This window comes from Mesoplodon densirostris, chromosome 1 (genome assembly GCF_025265405.1).
Source record: "Mesoplodon densirostris isolate mMesDen1 chromosome 1, mMesDen1 primary haplotype, whole genome shotgun sequence".
In the NCBI taxonomy this organism is placed as follows: domain Eukaryota; kingdom Metazoa; phylum Chordata; class Mammalia; order Artiodactyla; family Ziphiidae; genus Mesoplodon; species Mesoplodon densirostris.
The window spans coordinates 106,435,430-106,460,259 of NC_082661.1; the positions used below are offsets into that span (position 1 = coordinate 106,435,430).

Genomic DNA, 24,830 nt, shown 5'->3' on the forward strand with positions numbered 1-24,830 from the left:
TTCTCCACGATCACGGCAAGGATTCATACTGTCAACATGACCTACCACTGTTGGTGTCAACTTGATCACCTGGCCAAGGTGGTGTTGGCCAGATTTCTCTACTATAAAGTTCCTCTTTTATCCCCCTAGTCACTAACCACAGCCCACCCTTATGGAGTTGGGAGTTAGGCTCCATCCTCTTGTGGACTGAGTATCTATGTGAGTTATGTGGGATTCTTCTGCATGGGCAGTGTGTCTATTCTCCCTTATTTATGTATTTATTCAGTCACTTATTTATATCCGTATGAACTCATGGACAATTATTCTATCCTTTGGGTTATAATCCAACATGACGTTATTTATTTTGTTATTCACATTATTCCGGCTTTGGCCAGTAGGAGCTCTTTCACTTGGCTCCTGTGTCCCTTTGACTTAACCTCTTCAGTGTGTGTGTGTGTGTTTATCACTTCCTTACTCTCTGGCACTACAGGATGCTCTAGACTCATCTTGTGTGTTTCCTGCCACAGTCCTAGAATCAGCCATTTCTCAAGGAGCCCTGGTTGCTTTTACTGGAGATGGTATCAGAAGCCAAGATCTGGGTGCTAGGGGGTGTCCTTGCTTCTAGGTCCTCTCAGCTGACAGAGCAAGGAGATATGTGTGTGTACGCTGCCCTGTGTGTGTACCCGTACCTATAAATGTTTCTATGTGTAGCCATCTGTGTCTGTGTGAAGCCACACATGAGTCCACACTGTTGTCTCCAACTCTAATCCACCACATGGGTCATTCTAGCCTCCTCCCTTGTTTATCTATCTGGCATAAATTTAAGTTTACCAAGACCTCTATAGCATATTTTCATTTCAGTAAATATTCTTCTACAAAAGTGTCAAATAGCTATATGGGATTTCACTGTATAGATATGCACTAATTAAAACAATTTCCCAAATGCCTTCTTAATAAATATCTTCAAACCAAATCTATTTCCTCAGGATAACTTCCTAGAAAAGGAATTTTGGGGTCAAAGAGTATATGCTCATTTTAAGGATTTTGATGTATACTCCCCAAATGCCTTCCAAAAATGTTGTAATAATTTACTCTCCCATCAGAAGTATATCACAATGCCCTTTACCCTGCACCTGTGCTAACAGCACATATTTCAGTTTTGCTTAATGTTTGCCAACTTGCTAAGTGAAAAAGTCTCTTATTAATTCATTTAATTGCATTTTCTTAATTATTTTTTTGAATTTATTTTATTTATTTTTGGCTGCGTTGGGTCTTCATTGCTGTGTGCGGGCTTTCTCTAGTTGTGTCGATGGGCTTCTCATTGTGGTGGCTTCTCTTGTTGCAGAGCACGGGCTCTAGGTGCGCAGCCTTCAGTAGCTGTGGTGCGTGGGCTCAGTAGCTGTGGCTTGGGGCTCTACAGCACAGGCTCAGTAGTTGTGGTGCACAGGCTTAGTTGCTCTGTGGCATGTGTGATCTTCCCGGACCAGGGCTTGAACCCGCGTCCCCTGCATTGGCAGGCGGATTCTTAACCACTGTGCCACCAGGGAAGCCTGCATTTGCTTAATTATTAATGGAAGCTGAACTTTTATTTATTCATTGACCATTTCTTTTTCTTCTGTGAATTGCCTGTTCATATCATTTGCCCATTTATATCAGGATTTCTTTTTCTTATTACTTTTCAGGAGCTCTTTCTGTAATAAATGTATTAGCCCTTCAGCAATTATGAAATAAACATTTATCCATTTTTTTATTGGCCTTCAATTATGTTAATTCTTTTTAATGTTCAAACATTTAAAATTTTACACCATAAAATCTATTAGTCCTTTTGTTGCTTGTTTTTGATTATCATCTTTAAAATACTATATCCCATCCCAAAATCATATAAATAGTCAAGTATATTTTTCTGTCCTTGTGATTTAATTTGTTATATTGAAAGGTTTGATCCATATGGAATTTACTCAGCTTACGGTGATTTGTAGGGGGTCTGCCTCCATTTTGTGAGTTTCAGGTTTACAAGGTTGAGATAATCATACTCAACAGTTAATGACACATTATCATATTTGGTCTTGGAAAGGCCCCTTGGTAAGAGTGTAAACAAAATAATATATTATAAAAATACCCTTGGTGTTAAAAAAATTCATAGGAAATTAAGAAATGTTTGGAAATTAATGATAATAAAAATACAATATGTGAAAACTTTTGGGACACAAAAGCAGTAGAGGGAAATTTAGTACTTTAAATACATTTTTCAGGAAATGGAAAATAAAAACAAATGAGATAAGTATTCAACTCAATGACCTGGAAAAAGAACAAGTCCAAATTTTTCTAACTACACAAAAAAGTAATTTATAAAGGGCAGCAATTTTAAAAATCAAGAAGAAAATAGAAAAAAAAAGAAAATGCTAATTATTATCCTTTTATTATTAATTTATTAGTGTATTGTAGTATAGTTAAGAATATAATTTGTGTAATATGGATCCTTTGGTAGTTAATGAGGCTTCATTTTTGGCCAAGTATGCATCCTTACTTTATTGGTTGTGGAGTTCTATGTATGTCTCACAGCTTGAGCTTATTAATTGCTCTGTTCAGGTCTTCAATTTCTCTGCTTTTTGTTTGCTTGCTCGCTTGTTTGACCTACAAGTTTCTGAGAGGAGTATGCTAGAATATCCAATTTTATAATTGTTGATCTATCTGTTTCTCCCTGTGGTTTTGTAAGGTTTTTTTTTTCTTTTTTTTTTTTTTTGCGGTACGCGGACCTCTCACTGCTGTGGCCTCTCCCGTTGCAGAGCACAGGCTCCAGACGCACAGGCTCAGTGGCCATGGCCCACGGACCCAGCTGCTCTGTGGCATGTGGGATCTTCCCGGACTGGGGCACGAACCCGTGTCCCCTGCATCAGCAGGCAGACTCTCAACCACTGCGCCACCAGGGAAGCCCTAACCTTTCTGTACTTTTATATTTATGGTGCATCTTTCCTAGGCAGTGGGTTTTTTTAAATTTCTTTTATTTATTCATTTATTTTTGTCTGTGTTGGGTCTTCATTGCCATGCACAGGCTTTCTCTAGTTGCAACCAGTGGGGGCTACTCTTCGTTGCAGTGTGCGGGCTTCTCATTGCAGTGGCTTCTCTTGTTGCAGAGCATGGGCTCTAGGCACACAGGCTTCAGTAGTTGTGGCACATGGGCTCAGTAGTTGTGGTTCGTGGGCTCTAGAGCATGTGGGATCTTCCTGGAACAGGGCTCAAACCCATGTCCCCTGCATTGGCAGGTGGATTCTTAATCACTGCACCACGAGGGAAGCCCCTAGGCAGTGTTTCTAACATGTAATCTGTTCTGCCAATCTTTCTTTCTAAATTGGAGTATCTTTCTCATTTACATATAATTGCTGATACATTTAGGTATAAATTGCTCCTTTTAGTGTTGTTTTCTATTTGTCCTATTTTTTCTGTACTTCTTTTTCTCTCTCTTTTTGCCTTTCTTGGGCTTAAGTATTTTTTGTTATTTCATTTCCCCTTCTATTACCTTGTTAGTTATATATTCTTTCACTATTCTTTTAGAAACTATTCTAGAGACTACTACAAGCAAACTTCACTTATAAAAATGTAATATAAAGTCGTACTTTTACCCCTTCTCAGACTATATAATACTTTAACTCCATTTATCTCCCACTCCTGCCTTTTGTACTATTGTTTTCATTTACTTTTAATTCTGCATATATTTTGAACTACGCAAAGCATTACGAGATGGTTTTGTACAGTCAATATTCATTTTAACTTTGCTTATAAGATCCCTTCCATTGCTCTTTATTCCTTCCTGCATATCCGTGCTTCCACATGGAGTTGATTTTCTTCTGTCTTAGCATTTCTTTTAGTGCAGGTATTCAGTTGACAAATTATCTCAGTTTTTGTTCATCCAAAACATTTTTTATTCTGCCTTTATTTTTGAGGAATATTTGTGCTGGATGTAGAATTCTAGTTTGCCACATTTGAGCGGGTTTTTTTTTGGTTTTTTTAGTATCTTTATAATTTCATTCCATTTTTTTCTATTTTCCGTTATTTTTGTCAAGAAGTTACTGTTGCTTTTTTTGGGGCAATCAATCATTTATTCTAACTGTTTTTTAGATTTTCTCTGTTGTTGGTTTTCAGCAGTCTTTTTTTTTATATCTTTATTGGAGTATAATTTCTTAACAATGGTGTGTTAGTTTCTGCTTTATAACAAATTTAATCAGTTATACATATACATATGTTCTCATATCCCCTCCCTTTTGCGTCTTCCTCCCACCCTCCCTATCCCACCCCTCCAGGCGGTCACAAAGCACCGAGCTGATCTCCCTGAGCTATGTGGCTGCTTACCACTAGCTATCTACCTTATGTTTGGTAGTGTATATATGTCCATGCCTCTCTTTCGCTTTGTCACAGCTTACCCTTCCCCCTCCCCATATCCTCAAGTCCATTCTCTAGTAGGTCTGTGTCTTTATTCCTGTTTTACCCCTATGTTCTTCATGACATTTTTTCCCTTAAATTCCATATATATGTGTCAGCATACAGTATTTGTCTTTCTCTTTCTGACTTATTTCACTCTGTATGACAGACTCTAGGTCCATCCACCTCATTACAAATAGCTCAATTTCGTTTCTTTTTATGGCTGAGTAATATTCCATTGTATATATGTGCCACATCTTCTTTATCCATTCATCTGATGATGGACACTTAGGTTGTTTCCATCTCCGGGCTATTGTAAATAGGGCTGCTATGAACATTTTGGTACATGACTCTTTTTGAATTATGGTTTTCTCAGAGTATATGCCCAGTAGTGGGATTGCTGGGTCATACGGTAGTTCTATTTTTAGTTTTTTAAGGAACCTCCATACTGTTCTCCATAGTGGCTGTACCAATTCACATTCCCACCAGCAGTGCAAGAGTGTTCCCTTTTCTCCACACCCTCTCCAGCATTTATTGTTTCTAGATTTCTTGATGATGGCCATTCTGACTGGTGTGAGATGATATCTCATTGTAGTTTTGATTTGCATTTCTCTAATGAGTAAAGATGTTGAGCATCCTTTCATGTGTTTGTTGGCAGTCTGTATATCTTCTGTGGAGAAATGCCTATTTAGGTCTTCTGCCCATTTTTGGATTGGGTTGTTTGTTTTTTTGCTATTGAGCTGCATGAGCTGCTTATAAATTTTGGAGATTAATCCTTTGTCACTTGCTTCATTTGCAAATATTTTCTCCCATTCTAAAGGTTGTCTTTTGGTCTTGTTTATGGTTTCCTTTTCTGTGCAAAAGCTTTGAAGTTTCATTAGGTCCCATGTGTTTATTTTTGTCTTTATTTCCATTTCTCTAGGAGGTGGGTCAAAAAGGATCTTGCTGTGATTTATGTCATAGAGTGTTCTGCCTATGTTTTCCTCTAAGAGTTTGATAGTTTCTGGCCTTACATTTAGGTCTTTAATCCATTTTGAGCTTATTTTTGTGTATGGTGTTAGGGAATGATCTAATCTCATACTTTTACATGTCCCTGTCCAGTTTTCCCAGCACCACTTATTGAAGAGACTGTCCTTTCTCCACTGTACATTCCTGCCTCCTTTATCAAAGATAAGATGACCATATGTGTGTGGGTTTATCTCTGGGCTTTCTATCCTGTTCCATTGATCTAGCTTTCTGTTTTGGTGCCAGTACCATACTCTCTTGATTACTGTAGCTTTGTAGTATAGTCTGAAGTCAGGGAGCCTGATGCCTCCAGCTCCATTTTTTGTTCTCAAGATTGCTTTGGCTATTCGGGGTCTTTTGTGTTTCCATACAAACTGTGAAATTTTTTGCTCTAGTTCTGTGAAAAATGCCAGTGGTAGTTTGATAGGGATTGCATTGAATCTGTAGATTGCTTTGGGTAGTAGAGTCATTTTCACAATGTTGATTCTTCCAATCCAAGAACATGGTATATCTCTCCATCTATTTGTATCATCTTTAATTTCTTTCATCAGTGTCTTATAATTTTCTGCATACAGGTCTTTTGTCTCCTTAGGTAGGTTTATTCCTAGATATTTTATTCTTTTTGTTACAGTGGTAAATGGGAGTGTTTCCTTGATTTCCTTTTCAGATTTTTCATCATTAGTATATAGGAATGCAAGAGATTTCTGTGCATTAATTTTGTATCCTGCTACTTTACCAAATTCATTGATTAGCTCTACTAGTTTTCTGGTAGCATCTTTAGGATTCTCTATGTATAGTATCATGTCATCTGCAAACAGTGACAGCTTTACTTCTTCTTTTCCAATTTGGATTCCTTTTATTTCCTTTTCTTCTCTGATTGCTGTGGCTAAAACTTCCAAAACTATGTTGAATAAGAGTGGTGAGAGTGGGCAACCTTGTCTTGTTCCTGATCTTAGTGGAAATGGTTTCAGTTTTTCACCATTGAGGACGATGCTGGCTGTGGGTTTGTCATATATGGCCTTTATTATGTTGAGGAAAGTTCCCTCTATGCCTACTTTCTGCAGGGTTCTTATCATAAATGGGTGTTGAATTTTGTCGAAAGCTTTCTCTGCATCTATTGAGATGATCATATGGTTTTTCTCCTTCAATTTGTTAATATGGTGTATCACGTTGATTGATTTGCATATATTGAAGAATCCTTGCATTCCTGGAATAAACCCCACTTGATCATGGTGTATGATCCTTTTAATGTGCTGTTGGATTCTGTTTGCTAGTATTTTGTTGAGGATTTTTGCATCTATGTTCATCAGTGATATTGGCCTGTAGTTTTCTTTCTTTGTGACATCCTTGTCTGGTTTTGGTATCAAGGTGATGGTGGCCTCGTAGAATGAGTTTGGGAGTGTTCCTCCCTCTGCTATATTTTGGAAGAGTTTGAGGATAGGTGTTAGCTCTTCTCTAAATGTTTGATAGAATTCTCCTGTGAAGCCATTTGGTCCTGGGCTTTTGTTTGTTGGAAGATTTTTTATCACAGTTTCAGTTTCAGTGCTTGTGATTGGTCTGTTCATATTTTCTATTTCTTCCTGATTCAGTCTTGGCAGGTTGTGCATTTCTAAGAATTTGTCCATTTCTTCCAGGTTGTCCATTTTATTGGCATAGAGTTGCTTGTAGTAATCTCTCACGATCTTTTGTATTTCTGCAGTGTCAGTTGTTACTTCTCCTTTTTCATTTCTAATTCTATTGATTTGAGTCTTCTCCCTTTTTTTCTTGATGAGTCTGGCTAATGGTTTATCAATTTTGTTTATCTTCTCAAAGAACCAGCTTTTAGTTTTATTGATCTTTGCTATCGTTTCCTTCATTTCTTTTTCATTTATTTCTGATCTGATTTTTATGATTTCTTTCCTTCTGCTAACTTTGGGGATATTTTGTTCTTTTTTCTCTAATTGCTTTAGGTGCAAGATCAGATTGTTTATTCAAGATGTTTCCTGTTTCTTAAGGTGGGATTGTATTGCGATAAACTTCCCTCTTAGAACTGCTTTTGCTGCATGCCATAGGTTTTGGGTCGTCGTGTCTCCATTGTCATTTGTTTCTAGGTACTTTTTAATTTCCTCTTTGATTTCTTCAGTGATCACTTCGTTATTAAGTAGTATATTGTTTAGCCTCCATGTGTTTGTATTTTTTACAGCTCTTTTCCTGTAATTGATATCTAGTCTCATAGCATTGTGGTCGGAAAAGATACTTGATACAATTTCAATTTTCTTAAATTTACCAAGGCTTGATTTGTGACCCAAGATATGATCTATCCTGGAGAATGTTCCATGAGCACTTGAGAAAAATGTGTATTCTGTTGTTTTTGGATGGAATGTCCTATAAATATCAATTAAGTCCATCTTGTTTATTGTATCATTTAAAGCTTGTGTTTCCTTATTTATTTTCATTTTGAATGATCTGTCCATTGGTGAAAGTGGGGTGTTAAAGTCCCCTACTATGAGTGTGTTACTGTCGATTTCCCCTTTTATGGCTGTTAGTATTTGCCTTATGTATTGAGGTGCTCCTATGTTGGGTGTATAAATATTTACAGTTGTTATATCTTCTTCTTGGATCGATCCCTTTATCATTATGTAGTGTCCTTCTTTGTCTCTTCTAATAGTCTTTATTTTAAAGTCTATTTTGTCTGATATAAGAAATGCTACTCCAGCTTTCTTTTCATTTCCATTTGCATGGAATATCTTTTTCCATCCCCTTACTTTCAGTCTGTATGTGTCTCTAGGTCTGAAGTGGGTTTCTTGTAGACAGCTTATATATGGGTCTTGTTTTTGTATCCATTCAGCCAATCTGTGTCTTTTGGTGGGAGCATTTAGTCCATTTACATTTAAGGTAATTATCGATATGTATGTTCCTATTCCCATTTTCTTAATTGTTTTGGGTTCGTTATTGTAGGCATTTTCCTTCTGTTGTGTTTCTTGCCTAGAGAAGTTCCTTTAGCATTTGTTGTAAAGCTGGTTTGGTGGTGCTGAACTCTCTCAGCCTTTGCTTGTCTGGAAAGGTTTTAATTTCTCCATCAAATCTGAATGAGATCCTTGCTGGGTAGAGTAATCTTGGTTGCAGGTTTTTCTCCTTCATCACTTTAAATATGTCCTGCCAGTGCCTTCTGGCTTGCAGAATTTCTGCTGAAAGGTCAGCTGTTAACCTTATGGGGATTCCCTTGTGTATTATTTGTTGTTTTCCCTTGCTGCTTTTAATATGTTTTCTTTGTATTTAATTTTTGACAGTTTGATTAATATGTGTCTTGGCGTATTTCTCCTTGGATTTATCCTGTATGGGACTCTCTGTGCCTCCTGGACTTGACTGACCATTTCCTTTCCCATATTAGGGAAGTTTTCAACTATAATCTCTTCAAATATTTTCTCAGTCCCTTTCTTTTTCTCTTCTTCTTCTGGAACCCCTATAATTCGAATGTTGGTGTGTTTAATGTTGTCCCAGAGGTCTCTGAGACTGTCCTCAGTTCTTTTCATTCTTTTTTCTTTCTTCTGCTCTGCAGTAGTTATTTCCACTATTTTATCTTCCACGTCACTTATCCATTCTTCTGCCTCAGTTATTCTGCTATTGATCGCATCTAGAGTATTTTTCATTTCACTTATTGTGTTTTTAATCATTGCTTGATTCATCTTTAGTTCTTCTAGGTCCTTGTTAACTGTTTCTTGCATTTTGTCTATTCTATTTCCAAGATTTTGGATCTGGGAAATAGAATCTTGGATCATCTTTACCATCATTATTCTGAATTCTTTTTCAGGTAGACTGCCTATTTCCTCTTCATTTGTTAGGTCTGGTGGGTTTTTATCTTGCTCCTTCTCCGGCTGTGTGTTTTTCTGTCTTCTCATTTTGCTTATCTTACTGTGTTTGGGGTCTCCTTTTTGCAGGCTGCAGGTTCATAGTTCCCGTTGTTTTTGGTGTCTGTCCCCAGTGGCTAAGGTTGGTTCAGTGGGTTGTGTAGGCTTCCTGGTGGAGGGGACTAGTGCCTGTGTTCTGGTGGATGAGGCTGGATCTTGTCTTTCTGGTGGGCAGGTCCACGTCTGGTGGTGTGTTTTGGGGTGTCTGTGGACTTTTTATGATTTTAGGCAGCCTCTCTGCTAATGGGTGGCGTTGTGTTCCTGTCTTGCTAGTCGTTTGGCATAGGGTGTCCAGCACTGTAGCTTGCTGGTCGTTGAGTGAAGCTGGGTGCTGGTGTTGAGATGGAGATCTCTGGAAGATTTTCGCCGTTTGATATTATGTGGAGCTGGGAGGTCTCTTGTGGACCAGTGTCCTGAAGTTGGCTCTCCCACCTCAGAGGCACAGCACTGACTCCTGGCTCCTCAATTTGGGATGATATGTTGTCTATTCATGTATTCCACAGATGCAGGGTACATCAAGTTGATTGTGGAGCTTTAATCTGCTGCTTCTGAGGCTGCTGGGAGAGATTTCCCTTTCTCTTCTTTGTTCTCAGCTTTGGATTTGGCCCCACCTCTCCGTGTAGGTCTCTGGAGGGCGTCTGTTCTTCGCTCAGACAGGACAGGGTTAAAGGAGCAGCCGCTTCGGGGACTCTGGCTCACTCAGGCCGGGGGGGAGGGAGGGGCACAGAGTGCGGGGCGAGCCTGCAGCAGCAGAGGCTGGCGTGACGTTGCACCAGCCCGCGGTGCGCCGTGCGTTCTCCCAGGGAAGCCATCCCTGCATCCCGGGACCCCGGCAGTGACGGGCTGCACAGGCTCCCCGGAAGGGGGGCGTGGACAGTGACCTGCGCTCGCACACAGGCCTCTTGGCGGCGGCAGCAGCAGCCCCAGCGTCCCACGCCCGTCTCTGGGCTCCACGCTTTCAGCCGCGGCTCGCGCCCATCTGTGGAGCTCCTTTAAGCAGCGCTCTTAATCCCCTCTCCTCGCACACCAGGAAACAAAGAGGGAAGAAAATGTCTCTTGCCTCTTTGGCAGCTCCAGAGTTTTCCCGGACTCCCTCCCAGCTAGCTGTGGCGCATTAGCCCCCTTCAGGCTGAGTTCTCGCCACCAGCCCCAGTCCTCTCCCTGCGCTCTGACCGAAGCCGGAGCCTCAGCTCCCAGCCCCACCCGCCCCGGCAGGTGAGCAGACAAGCCTCTCGGCCTGGTGAATGCCGGTCGGCACCGATCCTCTGTGCGGGAACCTCTCCGCCCTGCCCTACCCAGGTACGTGGGGAGTTTCTTGACTTTTGGGAGGTCTGAGGTCTTCTGTCAGTGTTCAGTAGGTGTTCTGTAGGAGTTGTTCCATGTGTAGCTGTATTTCTGGTGTATCTGTGGGGAGGAAGGTGATCTCTGCGTCTTACTCTTCCGCCATCTTCCCCGGAAGTCTTCTCAGCAGTCTTATATTATGCTTAGATGTGGTTTTCTTTGGATCTGTCTTGCTTGTGGTTTGTACCGTTCCCTTTATCTGTGGTTTTATGTCTTTCATCATCTTTGGAAGCTTCTTGGTCATTATCTCTTTAAGTACTGCTTCTCTCTCCTGTCTCCTCTGCTTCTGGAACTGAGGTTACACCTACATTAGAACTTTTCACCATATTCTGTGTGTCTCTTATTCTCTTTTCTGTATTCTCCATCTTTTTTCTCCACATGCCTCAGGCTGGACATTTTATCTAATCTTCTATTACTTTGTCTACCTTCCACCCAATAGCCTTTTCTACAGGCATGACCAATAGGCTGTTAAAGTTAAACCCTATTTGAGTAAACTTTTGAGCTCTTAATTTTATTTACTGTATTTTTCAGTTGTACAACCTGCCATTTAATTACTTTGTGTAGTTTTCAATTCTTTACTTAAATTCTCAGCTCATCATCTAATCTCTGAAACATGTTAATCACAGCCACCCTAATGTCTATAACTGATAACTGCAATATCTATGTCTCCCATAGATCTGTTTCTATTGTTTCTCTCTTGGTTTTTAGTCATTTGATCTTGTTTCCTGGGATGCCAGGTGATTTTGGATCAAATAGTGTGAATGAAAATGAGAGGTTACAGCTATGAATAGTGTTATCTTCCTCAAAAGATGGTATAGTCTTGCTTCTGGCAGACAGTCAGACTGAGGGCAGATTGCCTTAGTCCAATCATGGATTGATCCATTGGGAAGATGAGCTTCAGTCTTTATGAAAGCTAGTAAATTTCAAGATCACATTTTCCCCTAGAGTACCAAGGATCCTTTTTCTTTTTTTAAAAGATTTGTTTATTTATTTATTTTTAATTTTTATTTTTGGCTGCGTCAGGTCTTCACTGTGGCACACGGGATCTTCATTGCGGTGCACGGGCTTCTCTCTAGTTGTGGCATGCGGGTTTTCTTTTCTGTAGTTGCAACATGTAGGCTCTCTAGTTGAGACGCACGAGCTCAGTAGTTGAAGCATGTGGGCTTAGTTGTCCCAAGGCCTGTGGGATCTTAGTTCCCTGACCAGGGATCAAACCCTCATCCCCTGCATTGTAAGATGGATTCTTTACCACTGGACCACCAGGGAAGTCCTGAATCCTTTTTTTTGATAAGCCCTGAACCTCAAGTTGTTCTCTAGTCCCATAGACTTCAGGAAGCTAAAATCAGCCTTTCAACTATCACTTCAAAATCAGCAAATTCCTCAAGGGAGAGTGTGGCCCCAAACATCAGGCTTACATTTCTACATGTTCCTTTCTCTGAAGCCATAGCCTTTCAAGTTCTTACTGCCTTGGGCTTTTTTCTTACTGTTCTTTCATGCCTTCAAACAGATGCTTTTTAATATTTTCTCCAGCAATTATAATTGCTCTACATGGAAATTCATCTACAACATGCTAGTCTGCCACTACCAAAAGTAGACAACTCTCCAGATTGTTTAAAAGTTATATATTTAAAACTTGTTCTTATGCTTTTTGCCCTTAAGAATCATACCTATTCATTTCTTAGCTCATTCACTCACTAAATATTTATTGAATATTTTCTGTGTTCCAATCACTGTCTTAGGTGCTAGGGTAAATACTCACGTTCTTTTGTTCGTCTTTTGATTATTTAAAATGATCAATATTTACATCTTCTTTCTAATAAAACACATAATTTAGCATGTCCTTATGTCCCTTTAATATCCCCTTTCCACTCCACTCCTATGTTAACATTGTCTAGAATTTCTGTCTTGCAGTTACAGATTTCTCTGTTTCATTTGATCTGAGCTTTTTTGAGAAAAAGAAAAGCCAACAATGAATCTGCCAAAATATTGTATTCCCCTTACTTCCCAGATCTCTTATAGCAACTCCTGAAGTTGTTTATTTTATTATGGAATACTCCTTCTGAAGTTTTCTCTGAGGAGCTTTGTATGGCAAACTTTCCCACCCATTAGGTGTTTATCAAATTCAGTTTCCTGAAGAAGTTCTTTCTGAAGCCTCTGCCCTGTTCCATCTGGACTGATTGCCCTCTAGGCCTGGCGTGTACCGTTAGCCTGTGCTGCTCTTCACCATCCTCCAGGGCCCCTCTGCTCCTCTTCTGTACTGGACTCCCTTTCTTGGGTTACTCCATTGTCTTGGTGGAGCATATCCTTATTTGGCTCCCTCAGAAATGGTACATGGAAGGTTAATTTTTAGAGAACTTACCTGTCTGAAAATGTCTCACATTTGGTTGATAATTTGGCTGGGGATAGAAATCTATGTTGGAGATGGTTTTCTTTCTGATTTCTGAAGGCAGTGTTCCATTATAATATTGTGTGGGGTTTTTTTTTTTCTTCATTTGCCAGAAGTTTTTCTTCTTAACAAGTCTTTTCCAAGTTCTATCTCTTGCAAAAAGAGAGGTTACCATGTACAACTCTCTGCTAAATAATGTGTAAGTTTTAATGATATAAATGATTTTCTAGGAAAATATAAATTACCTACAAGGATCCGAGAAACGGCAGAAAGCCCAAAAGACCAATAACCTTTTCAGAGAAAACAGAAAAAGAAGGAAGAACTGAAGTTCCACAAACATCAAAAGAAAAAAGCATCCAGGCCAAACAGTGCTTTCAAACCTCCAAAGGATGGATGATTCCTGTGGTTTAAGCTGGTCCTCAGGCCCAGAACATGGAACAGGCCCACCCTTCTCTCTATGGCTGGTCAGGGGAGTTGTTTCAGGAAGGCAGGGTGGCCGCCTGTAGGAAAGCGGCTTGGCAGAGTCAAAGGCAAGCCCACAACAGGGTCTTCCGGCTCCTTTCTGTCCACTGCATCGCCGCCCAGTTCACAATCGCAACCCTAACAGCAAGTCTGCCTCTGGAAACCAGCCTGTCCCGATTTCTTGTTACTCCTGTTTCCTCCAGTTGCCAGCACAGGAACTGGGTGCTGCTCTCACCCCAGGGACAGAATTCACAGAGAGTGGCTGCCTGCGATTGTGAGGGCTGCACGTTCTCTCTTGACAGTGTTTGCCCGGCCCTTTCTAGCTTTGGGATAATCCCCTTTCACCAAGGAAACAAAAGCCATAAGGAGCCCGTGTCCCTGAGCTCTCCCATGTCTGCGACCTCTGGGTGGAGGAGGGGGGCCATGTCTGTGCTGGGTCGACCCTGACCAAAGAGCCTGGCTGGGGGGCGGTGGCAGGGAGCTGGGGGAGCGGGGACACTCCCTCGGTGGTACTGAAGCAATCGGGCTCTTCCGTAGGCTTGGGGGCCACCTGCAGCTGCCGCTGCCCTGGCACACATCTCGGGCCACTGCTCCCAGGAGACAACCAGGTGGGACCTTAGAAGGGGACACCTGGGAGCCCATTCCTTCCAAGCTGGTCTGCTCTCCCTCTGCGCCTGGGCTGTTGACCACCTCTGCTGGCCACGCTGTGGGGTGCACACTGGAGGCCTGTCTTAGCAGCCATGATGCAGGCAGTGAGGTGCTTTGGCCTCCTTTTCCCTGTGGGATTCTGACTTACCTGCCCTGGCCCCTGAGGGGCCACTTGTGAGCTTCTTGTGCTCGCGGGTGCAAAGCCGGCCCCTCTGTACTCCCTGCCCCGTCTCTGCCTGGCACTCGCAGGCCTGACTGCAGTGTCTCCCCTGCTTCTCAGCTGCCCAGGGGCGGCCTCTGGCATAGCTGCAAGGTCAAGCATAGGTTTGACAAAGATTTAGATAGAATTTTACTTACATAACTTTTGTACAGATCTCATTTCATTTTTCTATTTCTCACTAATGAACTGGAATCCAGGCTTGGCCTCATTGAATTGGGGAACCTCTGACCTCTCACACACCCTGGCCTCTGGACCACCCACTGTGACTGCATCCAGCTGTCGTTCATAGGCCATGGCCATGTATGGGGGGCACTTCGTTCCTCACCCCACATCTAAGTCACTGTCTCCACTCAGCTTTGTCTTCCTTTGCCAGATTCCATTCCTGTCCATTCTTAGTCTCGGCCTCTGTCTCTCTTGTACACACACTTCTGTGCTTTTGATTCTTATTCCTTTGTTTTTTGTTTTCAAAACCTGGATCTCACTGTGTAAGCATTTTAAGTATTTTAAGGTTCATATGCTGTGGTAATCTGAATAATGGCCCCCAAAATATATCTGCATCCGAAACCCTGGAACCTATGAAGGATGCCTTATATGGAAAAAGATCTTTGCAGCGTGATTAAGTTAATGATCCTGATATGAGAAGATTATCCTGGTTATCGGGGTGGGCTCTAAATGCTGTCACAGAGCCCTTATAAGAGCTGGATGAGAGGGACTTGACACAGAGAAGAGGAGGCCCCGCGACCACAGGAGGGAGTCTGGAGGGATGTGACCAAAGGCTGGAAGAAGCAAGGAATAGATTCTTCCCCTAGAGCATCCAGCAGGAGCAGGACCCTGCCGACTCCTTGATTTTGGCCCAGCGGTACTGATTTCAGACTTCTGACCCCCAGAACTGTGAGGGAATAAATATCCCTTGTTTTAAGCCACCAAATTTGTGGCAATTCATTACAGCAGCCACAGGAAACTAATACATATGCCAACCTCTCAACGATTCTTTCAAGCTCCAGGTTTATGGAATATCTGCTCTGTATCTACTTATTAGTGGCCACTGCAGCAGGTAAATGGAATTAATGAAAAGTTTATACTTTTCTCCTTGTATGCAGTCCCACGAGAATACAGGTGGCTTCATTCCCTGTCATTGTGTCTGAGGACAATATAAGGAGCCAGAGAAACGTGTACTTCACAAAGGCCCCCAAACTCTCCCTAAACCTGGAACTGGTAACGGGAGACACAGTGTGCAGTTCAGTGGGTGAGAACATAGACTAAAAACCAGGATATCAAGACTAATCAGATAAACATTTGAATGGCTGTTTTAGTACCAGACAATTAGATTTCAGGACAAGGACTATTACTAGGGACAGAGAGGGACACTTCATAAAAGGGCCAATTCATCAAGAAAACATAACACTTCTATATAGGGTGCATCTAATAGGACAGATTCAGAATACATGAAGCAAACCTGATAGAGCTGAAGTGAAAAATGCACAAATCCACAAGGCCAGTTGGAGATTTCAACACTACTTTCTTAATAATAACAAGTACAAGGAAGGTCAGAAAGTATATGGAAGACCTGAATAACATTATCAACAATTGCAGAATATACTGCATTTTACATGCACAATAAAGCATTCATCAAGATAGACCGCATGCTTGGCCATAAGATGAGTGTCAATAAATTTAAAAGGACTGAAATCATAGAGACTATGTTCTCTAATACAGTGAAATTAAATATGGAATCAAGAAGAAAAATATGTACAGAAAATCCCCAAATATTTGGAAATAAAGATGACATTTCTTTTTGTTCTTTTTCTTTTTTTTTTGCGGTACGCAGGCCTCTCACTGTTGTGGCCTCTCCCGTTGCAGAGCACAGGCTCCGGATGCACAGGCTCAGCGGCCATGGCTCACGGGCCTAGCCGCTCTGCGGCATGTGGGATCTTCCCGGACTGGGGCACGAACCCGCGTCCCCTGCATCGGCAGGCGGACTCTCAACCACTGCGCCACCAGGGAAGTCCAAGATGACATTTCTAAATAACCCATAGGTCAAAGCAAAAAGTCAGAAGGGAAATTAGAAAATATTTTCAGCTAAATGAAAATGAAAACACATGTCAAAAAATTTGGGAGACAGCTATAGAATCACTTAGAAATTTATGACATTACATGTTTATAATAGAAAATAAGAAAAGTCTAAATAAATTATCAAAGCTTCTAAGCTTCCACCTTAAGAAGCTAGAAAAATAAGAGTAATTTAAATCCTAAGTAAGTAGAAGGAAGCTGGGAGGAGTGGAAACCAACTTAATAGAAACAGAAAAATAGTTGAGAAAATCAAGGATTTTCCCACAGAAGCAGGATTTTCGAAAAGATGAATAAAATTGATAAACCCCTGGAGAGACCGATCAAGAAAAAGAGAGAAAACCCACAAATTACTAATATCAGGAGTAAAAAAGGGTACATCAGGGGACTTCCCTGGCGGTCCAGTGGTTGGGACTCTGTGCTTCCACTGCAGGGGGTGTGGGTTTGATCCCCGGTCGGGGAACTAGGATCCCGCAAGCTGTGCAGCGTGGCCAAAAAATAGTACATCAGCATAATCTTTACAGATACTAAAAGAATAATGGGGAGATGTAATGAGCACGAAGACACACACACACAACAGATACGTTGATTAACTGTGTGGATGACAATGATTCACTGTTCAGTGAGTGGAGGTGGATCATCACAAGGTCTTCGTCCTCATCGTCCTCACGCTGAGTGATGGGCGGGGGGTGGGGAGGGTTATCTTGCTGTCTAGGGTGGCAGAGGCGGGGGGGGTGGCGAGAGGCAGGAGAGGCAGGTACACCCAGTGTAACATCATGGAGATACATCGTAATCTCTGCCTGACTTTCCTGCTTTTTCATTTCTCTAAAGATATTTCTATATGGCACCAATCCTTCTTCCAGCATTTGCTTCAGTTTCATAGAGGGGTTCACATCACGAAAGAAGTCAAAAGCAGTCTGGAATATCAGAGCCCTTCTGCCAGGTCATCTAATGTCAGTTTGTTCCCGGCGCTGCTTCTTCTATGTCCTCCTCTTTGGCTGGCGCTGGTGGGGAAGCTCTCATCTTCATGGAGTTATCTTCTGTTCACTTCTCTGGTGTGGTGTCTGTCAGCTCTTGAATTTCTCCAAGATCCATATCTTGAAACCCTTCACCCCACCACCTTTTTTTGCCCGGCTCACAATTTCTTTCATGATTTCCTTGATGGGCTCCATCATAAATCCTGTGAAGTCATACACAACACCTAGTCACAGTTTTTTCCAGCAGGATTTTATTGTTTGGGGCTTGATGGCTTTCACAGCTTTTCTGTAACAATGATGGCATCTTCAATGGTGTAGCCCTTCCAGGCTGTCATGATGTTGTCTCTATCAAGGTTCCCTTCCATAGCATTGACAATCCTTTTTATAGAACACCGTGTATAATGAGCCTCAAAGGTCCTTATGGCCCCTGATCTAGAAGCTAAATAGAGACGTTGTTGTGTCCGGGGGCAAGTAGACCACTTTGACACTTTTGGGGTTGCACCCATGGAGTTCTGGGTGGCCAGGAGGGCATTGCCCAGTATCAAAAGAACTTTAAAGGCAGTCCCTTCTTGGCAAGATACTTCCTAACTTCAGGGACAAAGCATTGATGGAACCAATCCAGAAAAAGGGCTCTCATTGTCCAGGCCTTCTTTTTGTCCAACCAAAAGACTGACAGCTGCTGTTCATCTTCCTTTAAGGCTCGGGGGTCAGCAGCTTGATAGGTGGAGGGCAGTCCTGACCATAAACCTGACTGCACTGGTACAAAACAGGAGTCAGCCCTTCCCTTCCTGCCTTAAATCCTGCTGTTCACTTCTTCCTTACTGGTGAGTGCCCTTTGTGGCACTTCGTTCCAGAATAAGGCACTTTCGTCTGCATTACAAACCTGTTCAGGCAGATATCCTTTTCCCCCAGTGATTTTCTTAGCAGCGTCTAGGACCTCGTCTGCTGCCCCTTGGTCAGCAGAAGCTGCTTCTCCTATTGTCTTTATATGTTTAAAGCCAATCCTTTTACTAAAATTATTAAACCATCCTTTGCTGGCATTAAATTCTCTAGCTTTAGATCCTTCACCTTCCTTTTGCTTTAAGTTGTCATGTAATGACTTCACTTTTTCTCGAATCATATTAGAGTCTATAGCAATCCTGCACCCACATAAAAGGTGCATTTTCAATACAAGATAAAGAGGTATTTTGCAAAAAGTCCGAGGTTTTTGTGCCTGCTGGCATAGCTGCAGCAACTGCTTCACGAATTTCCTTTTCTTTTCTTACAATGGTCCTTACGCTGAATTCATTTATCTTGAAATGGCGGCAACCACAGCTGCAGACCTCTATCTACTCTACATATCATGCAATTCAACGTTTTCTCATAACGTCACGACTTTTCTCAGCTTCTTGGGAGCACTTCCAGCAGCACTAATGGCACTTCGTATGGGCTCCATGGTGTTATTGAAGGTTTACGATATTGCACTAAACATGATGAAAAATGTGTGAGGACCATGAGAGATCACTTCTTACTGCAATTCCTGATTTACTGGAGAGACAAACTCCTCACATGGAAATGACCAGCGTCATGGGGCATTTTAAGTGGACACTTGAAACACTTGAGTAGTAGCAACACAGTAGCAACAGGAGGAGACTAGGAAATCGTTAATGGCAGCACAGGGTGCACTGCAGTTCATTCATACAGGGATGATTTCATACTGCAGCTTCACGTTTGTCTGTCAATGGCACCGTGTACGTCTGTGTTTGTGTGCTTAAGTTTTGATAAATTTTAACATTTTATAATAGAGTTGTGTCCATTTTATGGTAGTAAATGATAAACTAAATTATTATCTACATGTATTTTATGCATTCATGACACACCTAAACTTTTCTTAATATTTTTCAATATTCAGGCTACAAAGTTCATCTCTGAGTTTTTTCAAATTGTTGCAAATCTCCAAAAAAATTTTCAATCTATTTATTGAAAAAATATACATATAAGTGGACCCACAGAGTTGAAACCTGTGTTCTTTGAGGATCAACTATACTTTCAGAACAATGTTAAATAGTGGAGGTAGTGGGCATCCTTGCCATGGAGCTTCCTCATGATAAGAAGCTAGCTTTAGGAGTGAGGTGTATTGCTTTGTAAGTTTAAGGAAGTATCCAGCTATTCCTGTTTTCTCAAGAGTTTTTTTTTTTTTTTTTTTTTTTTTTTTTTTTTTTTGCGGTACGCTGGCCTCTCATTGTTGTGGCCCCTCCCATTGTGGAGCACAGGCTCCGGACGTGCAGGCTCAGCGGCCATGGCTCACGGGCCCAGCCGCTCCGCGGCATGTGGGATCTTCCCGGACCGGGGCACGAACCCGTGTCCCCTGCATCGGCAGGCGGACTCTCAACCACTGCGCCACCAGGGAAGCCCTTCTCAAGAATTTTTACTAGGAGTAGGATTGGATTGGATTGGAGTTGGATTTTGTCACGGGGTTTTTTTCAGCAACAATGTAGATGATCATGTAGTTTTCTCCTTAGTCGTATTCATGTGGTGAATTATATTAATGGACTTCCTAACACTGAACCAGCCTTGCTTTCCTGGTATAAACTCTGCTTGGCTGTGAGGTGCTATTTTCTTAATGTGGAGTTGGACTCTGTTTGCAAATATTCTATTTAAGATTAGTACATCAATCAATATTCATAAATTTTATATTTTGAATAAATTTTAAGATTTTTAAAGAAAGTCAATATTCATAGGTAGTATAAGTCTATAATTTTCCTTTTTTGTGCTATCTTTATCATGTTTTGGTATAACTGTTATACTTTCTTAATAAAATTAATTTGGAAGTTTTTGTCCATTTTCTACACTCTGAAACAATTTGTACAGCACGGGGACTCTCTGGTCTCTAAAGGTTTGATAGAATTCTCCTTTGAAACCATCTGAGCCTGGTGATTTTGTGGGATAGTTCCTTAATAATTTTCTCTATTTCTTCTATAAACATTGGTCTGTTTAACTTTCATCTCTACCAGAGTCAGTTTTTTTAACTGTGTTTTCTTAAGAAATTGCCCGTTTCACCTGGGTTTTAAAATGTACTTGCATAGCATTGTGCAAAATAATTTTTAAGGTTTTTTTTTAACTTCCTACATATCTGCTGCTACTTTCCCCCGTTGTTTCTTATTTTGTATATTTGTGTTTGCCCTTTTGATTAAACTAGCTAACGGTTTATTTATTTTCTATAAGAACCAGGATTTTTATTTACTAATGATCTGTTTTGCTGTTCTCTACTTAATTTCTTTTCCTCATTAATTTCTGCTCCCATCTTTTTTCTAGCTTTATTATTTCACTCCTTGTGTATTCTTTTGATTTTCTTGTTTTTTCCCCTTGTGTTTATTTCATTCATATACTTTTATTCTTTCATTTTTATTAATATAGGCATTTAGGGTTATGAAATTTCCTCACTGTTTTAATGTAATCCATTGTTTCTGACATAGGGTGTTTTCATTAGAAACTATGTGATTTCTGTTTATATTTCTCTTCAATCAAAAGTTGACTGATAGAAGTATTTTCTGATTTATTTCTAGCTAGATGGGCTTTGGGGATTTTGTTTTTGTCTTTAATTTCTAGTTTTCTTAGACTGTGATCAGAGTGTTATTTTAATATTCCTACTATGTGCGGCCTTTTGAGGTTTTTTGTGTGCCCTGGTCCATGATGTGTTATTGTGCGTGTGCCCCACGTGCTCAAGGAGAAAGCATGTTCTCTGTTATTGGAACATGATGTCCAATATATGTCCCTAGCATCTATTCATTCTGTCACACTTTTGTTCTGGGAAGAAGCAAGTCCCAGGAGAGTTAATGCTGCTCCCTCAGACAACTTTCCAGCCCTGGACAGAGCTAAGGGGGTCCCTAGTATGGTTTGGTTGAGGGGCATCTGCTCCAAAATGCCTCCCTTGTCCCCTCCCTGCAGTGTCGCCAGACCCATTTGTTTGGGCCAAGCCCTCATCTGCAGGTGGCCCTGAGCAGGTAACGGGGAAGCTAGTCTTAGGTAAGCTTTTCAGCAATGTCTTTCCTGAGCAGGTTTGGAGCGCCTGTGGGATTTCCAAAATAAAGGGAGTTCAGTGAGGACCAAGGGTGGCTGGTGGCGTAGGGGTTGACACACATTTGTTCTGGGCTTGGGTGCATTTTGGTGTTTTGCTTCTTATCTAAATACAGCTGTTAACAACACCAAGTTCAAGAGTGGGATTTTAAAAAGTAGGCAAAATAGCTGAACACAGAAGGAAAAGGACAAAAAGAAATGCATCAGTACTTTAAAATCAGGTGGTAAAATGAATGAACTCTAGGACATCGATGAAAATGGTGAAGCAGGCAGCTCTGAGGACCTGTCCACCAACAGAGACATCCAAAAATCAAGCAAAAACTGTTAGAACCAACTTTGTCAGAACACTGAAAAACAGTCAGCAGTTTACAGCAACCAAACAAGTTCTGAATCAAGAAGAAAGCAACTGAAAACAGTTAGGAGGGCTCTGTGGTGTTTTCATTCGGCCCACACCACTCCCACGACTCAGCAGCCTCCTGCCCAGAGTGGGACCCTGTCCCTGCTTCCAGGCACAGACCTTATTCGCAAAGAATAGTGTTTGTCTGTCCTAATTCGTCGGGGGCTGCCCAAAGGACTGACACGGGCATTGTTTCCCCATCTCGGAACTGTCTCCAGTCAGAAAAGTGGCCGTGTTGCTGGAAAACATCCTAAGGTCAACCACAGAAGACCTCAGATAACAGAGCCTGAAAGCTTGGGAGGAAAAGCTGGGGAGAGAGGGTCTTTGGGAAATAGGGCATTCAAAGCCCTGTGCATACCGGGAAATCTAGAAGCCACATGCAGGCCCAGGGCAGCCCATACACTCCAAATCCCTGAACAGATCCTAAGCTTCACCCCGTGGCCATGCGTGAAGGCCAGCACTGCAGGAGGGCCCAACACAGAGCTGCCCACAGTGGTTGGACAGGCTCCTTTTTCTGGCTCCCTTTTCTTCCTTTTCTCTCTCTCTGTATCTGCTAATCTGATGTGCTCACTCCATCAGGGAGACTTGGGGTGTGCGCATGGCTAGGCGAGGATGGCCTAGCAAGGAGGAGGGGCCCTGGGTGCCCACTGGCCCCTGTGCTTCTCAGGCTCAGCTTTAATCTTTGGAGAGTGGCATGATTGCACGCTGTTGGGTGTGGAGTTGGTTCTTATTCTGTCTGAACGCCAGGACAGGGCCTTTCCTTCTGTAGGAGGCAAGGCACAGGCTGCTTATCCAATCCTGCAGAAGGTCCAGAAGTCAGCCCCTACTGCAGCACCCACAGGCAGGCCCCAGGCCCCAGGCCTCCTCCTGTCTGCCTGGCACTCCGGTGGTGGAGCCACTTTTTGGTTTTGGTGTGGATACCCCAGAACCTGGCTGGCATCTGTTCGGAGGGGCCAGGCTGACACAGATGTCTCCCCTACCATACTACAGGCCTGACCTTGAAGTGGTTCTTGGGGTGTGAGGGGATGCATGTGGTTTGGACCCTTGAGGACCTCTGCAGACAGGTGCCAATGTGCCTGACAACATGTCATCTTTCCACATAGGAAGGACATTTCCCCAGAACGTGTGACGCACGCAGACAGGGAGCAGACCAAGAAGGTGGTGTACTCGGTGGTCTATGGAGCAGGTAGGCTGTGGGTGGGCCTAAGGCCTTGGTGTCACCTGTAGGCCAGATGGAGGTGGCTCTAGCTGTGCACCTGCGTTGAAATGTGGCTGTGACTTACAGAAATCACTCTCAGCCCATGGAGCTCATTTTGTGCATCCCTGTGTGCTGCTATTTACACACATGTTGATGTTATTTGTGATGCACCAGACACCAGTCAGACCACTCACGCCCTTAACCCTCAGGGCTCCCAGCAACCTTTGCACGGAGAGTAGACGTGCAGAAGTGAGGGCTGACCAAAGCCTCCCCCAACCCCACATCACACCACCTGCTGGGGGCCACTTCTGTGCTTTGAGATGCTCCAGGAGCCCTCTGTCGTCACCCTATTGCCCTCCCCTTTTCCAGCCCCAGGACCCAAGACAGAGCAACCTGCTCCCCTCCCCTCTCCCACCCTCTCCTCTCCCTTCCTGACCGTGGGCTCTCTGAGCTTTTTAAATTGTTTCTCCCTCTCGGTCTTGCTGCATCAGTGGGCCTAACACCCCTCGGGAGTTGAGGGAGGGGGTCAGGAGAGGCTGTGGCCTGGTGGCCAGGCCCGTGTAGGCCCCTCCTGGTTCAGTTCCACTTTGAGGAGAGGGGCTTGTGTAAAGACACGGAGAAGAGGGTCCCTCCCTGCCGTAGAAACCCTGTGTTCATTCAGGGAAGAGCTGCCAGTGCAAAACTCTGTGCAAACATGTAGTCAGCTGTAGGTAGGAGCCACCTCGGGCTTCTCCAGTGTGACTGTGGTGCTGTATGACCTGATTCCAAAGCGCCTCTTCCCGGACCGTGAGTGACCGACCTGCTTATGATGAGTCTGGAACCCGCTTCAAACCTGCCAGGGCTGTGGTCTCAGCCAGGACTCGGGCAGGGGCACTTCGGCTCCAGTCTCTGGCCGGCGGGCCTCCCCCGCTGCCCCCGCTACCCGGTGCACCCAGAGTCAGTCTTCGCTCCTGTCGGTCTGGCACCTTCTGGAGTATTCACTTTGTTATTTTCTGGAGAGGAAAAGAGCTCCACTTTATAAATAAACAATGAGTCATTAGCCGCTGCTTTGAGCCCTAACGCTGAGACAGGGTTCCCACCCCGAGCCTCGTGTCTGCTGCTCCCGTCGCCACCTGACAGCCGGGCTTCTGTGCACCTGTTGGGCTGCGTCTGCCTCGTGCATGAAGCAGGGCCTTTGTCTCCTGAAGGGCCGGGCGTCCTGGGCTGCTGGGGCCCTTTGGAAACTCAGAAGAGAAGCTTCCAACTGCCTGGCTCCTGTGGGTTGCAATGCTGTGATTTCACCTAAACACAAGGGGTCTGGAAGCAGCTGCTCTGGGTGCTGGGGGCACATGGCCCCAGCCTGGCTTTGGGGTCGTGGTCATTGTGAGGATGGCAAAAGACCGTAGAGGGAGAGCAGGACCGGGACAAGCGAGAAGACGTACCCACAGCCCGCGGGCAGCCTGGTCCCCGCACCTCCCTCAGCCCCTCTCCCCAGGGCTTGGGAGCCACCAGGCCTCTGCCACCAGAGACCTGTCCCCCCCGAAATGGGAGTGCCTGCCCGCCTGCAGGCCTCGGCCCGGAGCGCAGGCCCTGGGCTCACTGCTGCCCTCAGCCCACTGGACGCAGCCGCCTGCCCAGCACTGTGCCCCCCCAGGCCCGCTGGCAGCAGGCACCTCCTCCGGGAAGAAACCCCTGCTCCCCCATCCTTCCCTGAGCTCCTGCTACTCTTAGTGTCAGCTTGACCCTTGACTCTCCTCGCTGCGCATCTTAACTTCACTCCACGTCCCGTTGCCGGTGCGCACCGATTGCCGG

At 43.3% G+C, this 24,830-nt stretch overlaps 1 protein-coding gene across 1 annotated transcript in view; it reads left to right on the top strand.

Moving 5' to 3' along the window:
* POLN (DNA polymerase nu) overlaps positions 1–24,830 on the top strand; it is a 192,851-nt gene that overhangs the window by 145,974 nt on the left and 22,047 nt on the right. Inside the window, exon 20 of the mRNA XM_060106912.1 lies at positions 22,945–23,027. Within this exon, the coding sequence (XP_059962895.1) occupies positions 22,945–23,027 (83 nt within the window). The remainder of the gene's footprint in view (positions 1–22,944; positions 23,028–24,830) is intronic.